The sequence below is a fragment of the Symphalangus syndactylus genome, chromosome 1 (genome assembly GCF_028878055.3).
Source record: "Symphalangus syndactylus isolate Jambi chromosome 1, NHGRI_mSymSyn1-v2.1_pri, whole genome shotgun sequence".
In the NCBI taxonomy this organism is placed as follows: domain Eukaryota; kingdom Metazoa; phylum Chordata; class Mammalia; order Primates; family Hylobatidae; genus Symphalangus; species Symphalangus syndactylus.
In genome coordinates, this window is record NC_072423.2 from 85,294,280 (window position 1) to 85,306,425 (window position 12,146).

The 12,146-nt window shown below is 38.7% G+C and overlaps 1 protein-coding gene across 1 annotated transcript; it reads right to left on the bottom strand.

Annotated features, from left to right (window-relative positions):
• Positions 1–6,096: 6,096 nt before the first annotated feature.
• Positions 6,097–7,041, bottom strand: LOC129490097 (olfactory receptor 5G3). The gene has a single exon (XM_055293572.1). It carries the CDS (start codon positions 7,039–7,041, stop codon positions 6,097–6,099), a length of 945 nt encoding a protein of 314 aa, XP_055149547.1.
• Between the last annotated feature and the right edge of the window lie 5,105 nt (positions 7,042–12,146).

The following is a 12,146-nucleotide window of genomic DNA, read 5'->3' on the forward strand; positions in this document are numbered from 1 at the left end:
TACATTTCCTAGTGTACTATTTGAATTTTGTACCATGTACAGTCATACTGTATTATAAAATATACTTTAAAATATAAAAATACTTTAATGTAGTAAGTTGTATGAAGTTTTTAATCAAATGAAAGGTATTTATATCAATAGATAGAAATCAGGATGTAAAACAGCAGGTACAGTATATCCATTCACAGAAAAGACTCACAAATCAGGACCAAAACTTCTATTTTATGAATGTCTTCTCCAAACTTGTAAATTCTCTTTACTGCCACACTTTTGCAAAAACATAAGTAATAATACTATTCCCCAACCACTGAACAAGAAGAAATTCATTTCTTTAAGCCAAAATATGAATACTGATATTCCCAGCAGTTTATTTGAATCAGATTTGTATATTCTCCTGACCCACACACAGTCATTCAAAATGAAATGTGGTCACTTTCTCACTGGGCAGGGTCAGTGCATGATGCAACTCTTCCTCCCATTACTAGCAGAGAATAAGAAGGTTAAAATCAGCTCCTGACTAAGTGACAGTCCCTAGATAAAGTATAGATGAAAGCTATTTCCATTTGTTGCAATGATCAGTATAGCATACTTTGTTTGTGCCTCTCTCTTATCATTTCAGTGCACTTCAGTTCCATCTTCGACTGCTAATACCAAAGGTTTTTGTGTGTGGATTTTTGTGTGTGTGAGGATTTATCTTCCCGCCACTTTTCTACCTGCCCAACAAGCCAGAAGTGGCAGAAAGTGAACACTTTCCAGGAGCAGCTCTCAACCAAAGACTGGCTTATGTAGACATTTCTTGACTCAGGCCCTCTCAGGTGGGAATACTCTGATTCCTGTGTTTTATGCACTGCTACCTAGAGATCTCCAGCATCGGCAGTGCTCAGTTGACCACTGCAGTGATCTTCTCATTAACACTTCAAATAGCTCAATAAATAGATGTATACTAAATAGAATCCAAAAGGTAACCACTAGAAGAGATAAGAACTGATTACCATGTTTCTAAATTATCAAAAGGAATACACACCCTTATGCCGTCACTCCTAAAATAAATATACGAAACTCCTCCAGAGAGTGTTAATTTCTTTCCATTCATTATCTCACTTCTAACTTCCCTGTCAGTGTTTTAGTTGCTTCCCAAATAAACTATTATCAACCAATGCCTGCACTTGAATCTTTTCCTCAAGGCTTGTTTCCTGGAAAACTCAAACTAAGATGCCTCGTACCAGAGTGACCTTTAAGGTGCAGATTATTGGGATGTAATTCTGGAATCAAATTACTCACTGGAAAGATGGCAACAATACCCATTGCTGATGGAATGGAATAGTCATAACCATGGGCATGCCTTAGCATCTCAGTTACCAGGACTCACCTGCAGTGAATTGGGATAGTGTACAAGTGAGAGATGTATGCTGACTTATGCAACAGGAGAAATGTGGGGAGCAATGATAATTATTAAACTATGAAATTAATTTATGTTAAATGTCTTTAATATGCTCAGTGATGAAAACAGACTCAAATAGGACAATTTTCAACTCAGGCATGGTGTCAAATTCAGAAAGACAATGTTCAAAAATCCTTCATCTTCAATTAGATACCAGACTGCATGAAAACTCAACCGAGACTGCATGAGAACTCAATCAGATTTGTATATTATAGATGTTATACATCTTGTACCAGGTTGCAAGAAGTAATAATAAAAAAGCTAAATTCAAAGCCTCTTTAGAGCCACAGAACTCTGACAGGGGAAAAGCTGAACACTGAGAATTGGGATTAAGACATCAGCGTGAATGTGCTTGAGATTTTCCAGTACCCTTGAAACCTTGAACCTGCAGAAGTAGTCCTGTTCCCCTTGCCGGAAGGCAGCAGCCTTCCTTTGCTTAGAGAGAATAAAGAGGCCTCACATGAGTCACAGCATTCACAAGAAAGTAATTTCTTTTCTCAGGACGTAGTCTTGCTTCCCCTCATGGCTCTTAGACTTAGCAACCAGGGACAAGGCTTAGAATGATGAGGTGTGATGACTAAGGAGAACTGGCTCTGCTTTAAGAGGAAAATGATTACCCACCAGGAGTTAAAAGAATTGGCTAAAATATGCCACAAGAACAAGGAGAACATGTTAAAGCATATATTAATATCTTGAGGGTAATTCTAGGACTGGGGAAAGAAAAAGCTGAGTAGGGGAGAATTTTCTGACATAGGAGAACCTCAGTGACTGAGAAATTAGCTTGCAGGCAGGACACCAGAAACTGATTCTAATGCACTGTTAGGATGGCTCCTTGAATTCTGGAAAAAGTAACACCACGCAGTAAAAAAGGTAGGGATGCCATTATTGCCGTGCAGAGTGTTGAAGAGAAGGCCCAAATGCTCAAAGAGGTAGAGATGCTTAAAAAGGATTTATTACACAAGACCAAAGAAGCTACAGATACATGTGTTCCTGAGAAGACTCAAAGGACACTTTTTCCACTAAAGCAATAAAGAGAAGCACTAGAGAGCCACCAGCTTGGAGAAAACCTCAGTGGTTTGAGATGCTGCTATGGATCTAGGCTTCCTAGAGTCACTGGAGATGATAGGATTCCAGAACACTTGAGTTGGAAATTAATGCCACCACTAAAGACATAAAAGATGTAGGAGCAGTTGTCTCTTTTCTCTCTCTATTTAATTCATCAGCCTGGACCCTGAAGACCCATATGTTTTCTAGAGAATGAATGCAGACTGCCTTGAGTTCAACCAAGTAGTAGCCCCAATAGCAGTGTTATACTAAACACAGAATCATTTAAAAGGTCTCCAGTATATGATACAGTCAGTGATTTGGGGAATGAATTATTTTCTATTGCGGTTAGAAAAGAGGATCAGAAATGACCTACATTCATGTGAGATGAACGATACTGTATTCATTTTCAATTATGTCTCAAGACTATGTTAGTTTTCCTTCCCAAGGAAATATAGACTGAAGATATTGTCCACCTAGGCATTTCTCAAAACATCATACTGATTTATTACATTGATAACATCACAATGACAGAGCAAGTTACACAAGTAGTTACTAGAATATTGGAGATCTTGGTAAAGCACATGTGCTACAGGGGGTATGAGATAAACCATATTAAGATTTGGGAATTTGGACACTTAGGGAAAGCTTTTGCAGGTTCAGTGCTTGGGGGAATACTAGAATAACTCCTTCGAAGTGAAGATCACCCAGGCAGTGTCTTGGTAGGACCTTGGGTTTTGGAAGCAACATACTCCACAGCTAAGAATATTGCTCCAGCCCCTATACCAAGTGGCACAAAGGCTGCTAGTGTTAACTGGAATCTGCTGCAGGAAAGGGCTCTGCAGCGGATCCCAGTTACAGTCCAAGCAGCCCTGCCACTTGAGCCACATGATGTACAACAGATGTTATGATGTTGAAGGTTGTAGTAGTGGGAAAAGGAGCAGTATGGAGCTTATTACAAGACTCAGTGGGAATTTGCCGTTTGACATTTGAATGCATTCTTAAGTAAATGTGTTTGTATTATACATCATTCTAATGGACATGTCTCACTTTATGTTTTTTTTGCTAATGACTTATTACTTGCCATTTATTTTATGTTTATTTTAGACTATGGAAATGATGTTAGACAAAAAGCAAATTTGAGTGATTATCTTATTCAAGTTCAAAATGGTTGTAAAGCAGCAGAGACAACTCTCAACACCAACAATGCATTTGGCCCAGGAACTGCTAACAGATGTACAGTGCGGCAGTGGTTCAAGAAGTTTTGCAAAGGAGACAAGAGGCTTGAAGATAAGGAGCATAGTGGCCGGCCATCAGAAGTTGACAATCACCAGATGAGAGCAATCATCGATGCTGATCTTACAACTACACAAGAAGTGGCCAAAAAGCTCGATGTCAACCATTCTACAGTCATTCAGCATTTGAAGCAGATTGGAAAGGTAAACAAACTCAATACATGGGTGCCTCATGAGCTGAGCAAAAATTTTTTTAAAATGTCATTTTGAAGTGTTGTCTTCTCTTGTTCTACACAACAGCAAACCATTTCTCAATTGGATTGTGAGGTGCAACAAAAAGTGGATTTTATATATCAGTCGTCAATGACCAGCTCAGTGGTTGGACTGAGAAGCTCTAAAGCACTTCCCAAAACCAAACTTGCGCCAAAAAAAGGTCATGGTTGACAGAGCAGGAGAACCATTATCTCAGACAAACACTGCTACTTTAAGTTCCAGTTCCCTTTCTAGCTTCATGGATTCCAAGGAATCACTTCTCTTCTAACTACAAGCAGCCAGAAAAAAGCAGACAGTAAAACACAGATAAGACAGCTCAGGTACAGAGGAGGGTGGGGAGGAAGTCTTTTGGATAACTGTCAAACTTCACGCTCATTCGATGGGGCCCCAGTAAAACAGTGGGCCTTAATAAGCACATTCCTTTCCTTTCACGTCCACTAAGATAGGGAAGCTTAAGGCAGACTTGGACGATGTGCTTGCAGCTACAGAAAGATGTATGGGAACCGACACACAACTTTCCCTCCCAGGTAAGCACAACAAAGAGACACAGAAGCCATTCAAGCCTCTAATAAACTCTCCCACCCTGAATCCTTAAAAACTCTTAGTCTGTAAGAGAGTGTGGCTTTTGACCTAACTCAGTCAGAAGTCCCTCCCATGTTTGTTTTCTGAAATAAACCTGTTAACTGTCAAGCCACCCTTTGTGTTTCTCTCCTCTTTCTTTAATTCTTACAATGGTTGCTGTTATGTGGTCTGCCACCAGTCAGATCCACTACAGCTTTCTGAATCCAGGTGAAACCATTACATGCTCAGAAGTATACTCAGCAAATCAATGAAATGCAGTGAAAACTGCAATGCCTGCAGCTGTCACTGGTCCACAAAAAGGGCCCAATTCTTCTCCACAACAATGCCAACCACATGTTGTACAACCAATGCTTCAAAACTTGAATGAATTGGGCTACAAAGTTTTGCCTCATCCACTATATTCACCTGAGCTCTCACCAACCGACTACCACTTCTTCGAGCATCTTGACAACTTTTTGCAGGAAAAACACTTCCACAACAAGCAGCATGCAGAAAATGCTTTCCAAGAGTTTGTTGAATCTCAAAGCAGATTTTTTTTTTTTTTCTGAGATGAAGTCTTGCTCTGTTGCCCAGGCTGGAATGCAGTGGTGTGATCTCAGCTCACTGCAACCTCCACCTTCCAGGTTCAAGTGATTCTCATGCCTCAGCCTCCCAAGTAGCTGGGACTACAGGCACGTCCCACCACACCTGGCTAATATTTTGTATTTTTAGTAGACACAGGATTTCACCATGATATCCAGGATGGTCTCAACCTCCTGACCTCGTGATCTGCCCAACTCGGACTCACAAAGTGCTGGGATTACAGGTGTGAGCCACCATGCCCGGCCAAAGCACAGATTTTTATGCTACAGGAATAAATAAGCTTATTTCTCGTTGACAAAAATATGTTAATTACAATGTTTCCTATTTTGATTAATGAGGTTGTGTTTGGGCCTAGTTATAATAATTCAAAATTCACAGTTCAAAACCACAATTACTTTTGCACCATCCTAAATATATATTTTTAGCAATTTGCATTCTCATTTTTGTGAATTGCCTATTCATGAGTTGGCCCATTTATCTATTGTTTTTCTCTTTGATCAATTGTGAATTTGGGGATGTTCTTTGGATATTAGGGATATTGTTTGCTTAGCACAGGTACACAACTATTTTCTCTCATTTTATTATTTGTCTTTTAACATTGTATGTAGTGCTTTAATCTTTTCTTTATAACTTTTCATTTTTATGTCTGGATTTAAAAGTATTCACACACTCAAGATTTTTCAGATGTTCACTTACATTTTCTTCTAGTTTATTTTTATATTTATATTCTCAGTCCATCTCTATATTATTTTGAGATTCTCATTATGTCACAGAAAATAAGACTGAGGCAGAAAAATATTTTAAAGCTTATCCATTTTTAAATAATCTATGACCTTTCAGAATCAGTACTCACATGCAGCTTCTGGTTCTCAGTCCAGTTTTGTTTTTACTACATATTTTGCACCAACATCTATGCTGCAACACAAATAGAATTCTCTTTTACCTACCTATAATAAATTTTTTCCTTTCAAATTTTCTTCTGAATGCATCTTTCACCTCCTTATTCCTCAAGCTGTAAATAAGGGGGTTAACCATGGGGATTACCACAGTGTAAAATAGAGAAATCACTTTATTGATACCTAGGGAGGAACTTGAACTTGGCCGAACATAAATCAAGAAAACAGTCCCATACAGGATGGAGACAGCTGCAAGGTGAGAAAAACAGGTGGAGAAAGCTTTTTGCTTCCCATCAGCAGTCTGGATCTTCAAGACGGTCATCAGGATGCAAATATAGGAGACCATGATGATCAGACCACTGAGTACTCCTATAGCTCCAGCCAAGACAAACAGCACAAATTTATTCACCCAGGTGTCTGCACATACTAGGGAAAGCAGTGGAAAAATATCACAGAAAAAGTGATTGATAATATTTGAACCACAAAAGGGTAAGCAAAAAGTGAAAATTGTATGAGTCGTGGTGCTTATAAGAGCCATGGCATAAGGCCCTACCACCAGCTGCATACAGACCTGCTGAGACATAATGACCGTATACAACAAGGGCTTGCACATGGCCACATACCGGTCATATGCCATGGCAGCCAGGAGAAAACACTCAGTTGCCTCAAAGAGACCAAAGAACCACATCTGTGCAGCACAACCCAGAAAAGTGATGCCTTTTTTCTCTGCAAAGATATTACACAGCATCTTAGGGGCAACAGAAGAAGAGGAACAAATATCTACAAAGGACAAGTGCCTAAGAAAAAAGTACATAGGAGTGTGGAGTCTGGGATCAATCCATATGAGAGTGATCATCCCCAAGTTACCTCCCAGGGTGATAAGATAAACAAAGAGAAACATGAAGAAGAAAACAATCTTCTGATAGGAATGATCTGTGAGGCCCAATAAGAGAAATTCAGTCACTACTGTCTGGTTCTTATCTTCCATTGGTTCCATTGGTTCATTGTAATCTGTCATAAGAAAGAGGAATTATTTTTATTACAAAGGAAATCAATGATTAATAGCTACAAATAGTATTTGAAGCTAATGATAGATTATTTTAAACAGGGTTATAAGAGACAATTGTGAAATAGTGTTGGTCTGGGAGATACTCCTAGATACTAGATGTGAGCAGTTGTGCAAAGATCCTGTGTAAAAGTGAACAATTTACTCTTTACCTCTTTGGATCCCGTGCACCCTCCCACCAAGAGCCATCCAGTTGTGGCTCACATCTGTAGTCCCAGCTACTCAGGAGGCTGAGGAAGGAGGATCAACACTTGAGCCCATGTGTTCAAGGTTGCTGTGAGCTATGATCCCACCACTGCACTCCAGCTTGTGTGACAGAGTGAGATCCTGTCTCTAAAAAATAGAAAATAAATAGTCATCCAACTATATGACCTCAAATGACCTCAGATTATAAAATTATGTTTGAAATGAGAATGATTTTACTCTCCATATTCCATGTCACCATATAATGAGATAATAAACCCACTTAGGAATACCCTAAAGATGTAAAGTGAAGGATATGAACAGACACTTCTCAAAAGAAGACATTTATGCAGCCAAAAAAACACATGAAAAAATGCTCATCATCACTGGCCATCAGAGAATTGCAAATCAAAACCACAATGAGATGCCATCTCACACCAGTTAGAATGGCCATCATTAAAAATTCAGGAAACAACAGGTTCTGGAGAGGATGTGGAGAAATAGGAACACTTTTACACTGTTGGTGGGACTGTAATCTAGTTCAACCATTGTGGAAGTCAGTGTGGCGATTCCTCAGGGATCTGAAACTAGAAATACCATTTGACCCAGCCATCCCATTACTGGATATATACCCAAAGGACTACAAATCATGCTGCTATAAAGACACATGCACACATATGTTTATTGCAGCGCTGTTCACAATAGCAGAGACTTGGAACCAATCCAAATGTCCAGCAATGATAGACTGGATGAAGAAAATGTGACACATATACACCATGGAATACTATGCAGCCATAAAAAATGATGAGTTCATGTCCTTTGTAGGGACATGGATGAAATTGGAAACCATCATTCTCAGCAAACTATCGCAAGGACAAAAAGCCAAACACCACATGTTCTCACTCATAGGTGGGAATTGAACAATGAGAACACATGGACACAGGAAGGGGAACATCACACACTGGGGCCTGTTGTGGGGTGGGGGGAGGGGGGAGGGATAGCATTAGGAGATATACCTAATGCTAAATGACGAGTTAATGGGTGCAGCACACCAACATGGCACATGTATACATATGTAACAAACCTGCATGTTGTGCACATGTACCCTAAAACTTAAAGTATAATAATAATAAAATTTAAAAAATACTTAGAAAAAATCTAAAAAAAATAATAAAGTCTGCAATCAGAGCATTCACCCAAAAAAAAAAACCAATGAGATATTCGGATCCTAACATTAGATGTCAGGAAAAAGATAAGCAGGGGAGTTCTCATTCTTTTTAAATGATTAGTAACATCCTAATGTTATTAAAGCATAATTCACAAGTGTGTTTATCACTCTCTTCCCTATTCTCCCTTATATAATGATGTGGAAATGATAATACACTTAACAAAAAGGTTGCTTATTGAAAATTAGTAAAAATAAATTTTAGATGTTCATGTTTATAAAGACCTGCCCTCAGACCTATGACAGATCTGAGGTCAAAAGAGGCATCAGGAATCAAGAATATAAGATGATAGATTGAAAAGGAAGGGTAGGGGCTAGAAATTTCTCTCAACCATGTAATTCCAATAAAGGAAGATGATGCTGTGGGAGGAATTGAGAGATCTTCCCTGCCTTTGAGATCAAGTGATCTGACAAATGTTGTACAGAAACTTGTGATGGAAATTATGTAGAAAATTAAGATCTGCTGAGCTAAAGTAACACATAATTATTTTACATGCTTTCCTATATTTTATGTAAATATTTTTAAGGCACTTATCTTGAAGTCTGTGAAGCAATATCAATTATAGTAATAATATGTGAAATGTCAAATGCTTAATACTTTATACAGGGAAAACCTTCAAGAAAATACTATGTTTGTGACACATTTATCAAGAAATAACAAATAAAACTGCTTAAAATTTGTAGAAGAAGACAATCATGTAGGATGATTTATGAAAAAAGAACCTGGTTTATACAACATCATCACTTCAATTAATGTCCTGTGTGGATAAAATACAAACAGCATACCGTTCTTGAATTAAATACTAATTAATATATGAAACTCAGTATATACTCTCAAACAGTTAATAAATAGTCACTGCATCTATCTGATTTATGATAATTCTATCATTATCATGATTGTTTGCTTCATGCTATTGTGGAATGTATTTTCAGCAGTCACAAGGACAATTTTAGGCTTACATTAAGAGTATTCTCCATTGCAGAAGTGTTTCTGTTTATCCATATTCAAATATGTCAAGATTGGTGTGTGGGGATAAGAGGTGTACAGACTGATTCTAGTTTTAGTCCAAATACTACTTATTTATTTACTTGATTGTAAGTCATTTTGAGTTTTCTATAAAATAAAGAGGATGTTCTGTATGCCTTTCAATATCTAACATTCCGTGGTCTTAGAATTCTTCATGAACATTACAGTGCCTTTCTCTTTTATTATTTTACAGAATCATTTTATTTTATATAATTATTTTATTTTTAATTTAAAAATAAAATTGTTTCTATTTCTTAGGTACAACATGATGTTTTGAAATTTGTATCCATTGTAAAATGGCTAAATCAGGCTAATTAACATATGCATTACCTCACATATTTATCATTTTTTGCTGGGAGAACACTTAAAATCTCTCTTAGCAACTTTTAAGAACATAAAACATTGTTACTAACAATATCTCCATATTATTTTTAAAAAACAGGGAATTCAGTTGTTTCATTCCACAAAGATGTGAACAAAATGCCAACGTCTGCTCTCTATAGAGAAAGTGAGGTGGAAGGTCACGTTCCCAAAGTTCAAACTAATCCTGAGGTTCTGCTACCAAAGGTTGCCTCTACCAAAAAGTTTATGTTTTCCAAATGCAGTTTACTCACTTCTTTATGTATCTCCTTTAACTTCTTCAAAGCAAATGATCATTGTCTATTAGTAAGAATGGAAGATGCAGCTCCCTCCATGGTGGTAACCATTTTCAAGAAGCATTAATTTCCAGGTACCTGATGAGGAAGACAAGTCCCTCATATTGATGAGCCTAGGTTAAAGAGATACTTTTTGACACACATATTCATTCACATACTGCACAAAATAAGGGACATTTTTAAGGAGTTTTCAGTAATTTAGAGTCAGGTCCCCAAAGAACTTAAACCTCAAGAGCTTACACCTGAAGGGACAAAATTAAACTGGTATCAGTAGCATTGGGGCAAAGCAGTATCTCTTTATTGTATCTTAAAGAGAGGATTCCCAAGAACACTCTGTATGTGTGTGTGTATGCTCATGTGTTTGTGTGTGTGTGTGTGTGTGTGTGTGTGCCCCTTTAGGATTCTCCTTGCCAAAGAGAGACCACTTTTCCATCAGTGGAAAATGATGCATTGAGGAGTAAGCACAAGCTGGGATGAGGTAGTTTGCTGGCTGGATTCTCACCCTGCAAATCTCCTACAACCCAGAGCTCTGCTCTAAACATCTGAAATACAAAAGAAGCATTTCCAACATCCAGGGCACACTGCTGCAAGGAGTGAGCTTCCAGGTCTTGGGCAACTCTACCCCTGTTGCTTTGTAAGGTTCAGTCCCCACAGTTGCTTTCGGGGGTTGGAGTTGAATGACTGTGGCTTTTTCAGGTGCAATATGCAAGCTCCTGGTGTATCTACCATTCAAGGGTCTAGAGGACTGTGGCCCACTTCTCACAGCTCCACTAGGCAGTGCCCCATTGGGGATTTTGTGTGGGGCTCCAATCCCACATTTTCTCTTGGCACTGCCCTAGTAGATGTTTCCTATGAGGGCTCCATCCCTGTTGAAGGCTTCTGCCTGGGCACCCAGGCTTCCTATAAATCCTCTGAAATCTAGGTGGAGACTACCAACTGTTCTTTACTCTTACATTATGTTCACCTTAAAGTTTAACACCACATGGAAGCCACCAAGGCTTATGGCTTGCATTCCCCAATGTGGCAACCCAAGCTGTACCTGGGTCCCTTTGAGCTCTGGCTAGAGCTGGAGTTGCAGTAGCCAGAATGCAGAGAACAGTGTCCTGAGGCTTTGCAGGGCAGTGGGGCCCTTGACCATTCCCATTAAAACATTCTTTCCTCCTTAGTCTCTGGGCTGTGATGGAAGGGACTATTGCCAAAGTTTCTGAGATGCCTTTCCGGCCTTTTCCCTGTTATCTTGTATAGTAGCACTTGGCTCCCTTTTAGTTATGCAAATATCTCTAGCAACTGGTTGCTCCACAGCCTGCCTGGATTCCTCTTCCCAAAAGCTTTTTCTTTCTCTGCCACATGACCGGGCTGCAAATTTTCCAAACATTAATGTTCTGCTTCCCTTTTAATTATAAGTTCCATTTTAGTTTTTTGCTCCTGCATCTGAGCATAGGCTGTTAGAAGAAGCCATATCACTTCTTGAACACTTCTAGAAATTGTTTTCACCTGCATCACTCTCAAGCCCAAACTTCCACATATCCCTAGGGCATACGAAGAATGCAGCCAAGCTCTTTGCTAAGGCATAACACGTGTGATCTTTGCTCCAGTTCCCAATAAGTTCCTCATTTCTATCCTCATATCATTTCTCCTCAACCTGGACTTCATTGCCCATATTACTATCAGCATTTTGATCACAAACATTTAACCAGTCTCTAGGAAGTTTCCAACTTTCCTTCAACTTCCTGTCTTCCTCTCAGCTCTTCCCACTTCCAAAGTGACTTCCACATTTTCAGATATTGTTATCACAGTGCCCTACTTTTCAGTACCAACTTTCTGTATTAGGTCATTCTTTAATTGCTATAAAGAAATACTTGAGACAGGATAATTTACAAGAAAAGAGGTTTAAATGGTTCATATTTTCATGGTTTTGCAGGCTATACATCTGCTT

What these genes read in the sequence shown, in the direction of transcription:
- LOC129490097 (XM_055293572.1), bottom strand. Translation starts at nt 7,041, where the DNA reads ATGGAAGATAAGAACCAGACAGTAGTGACTGAATTTCTCTTATTGGGC.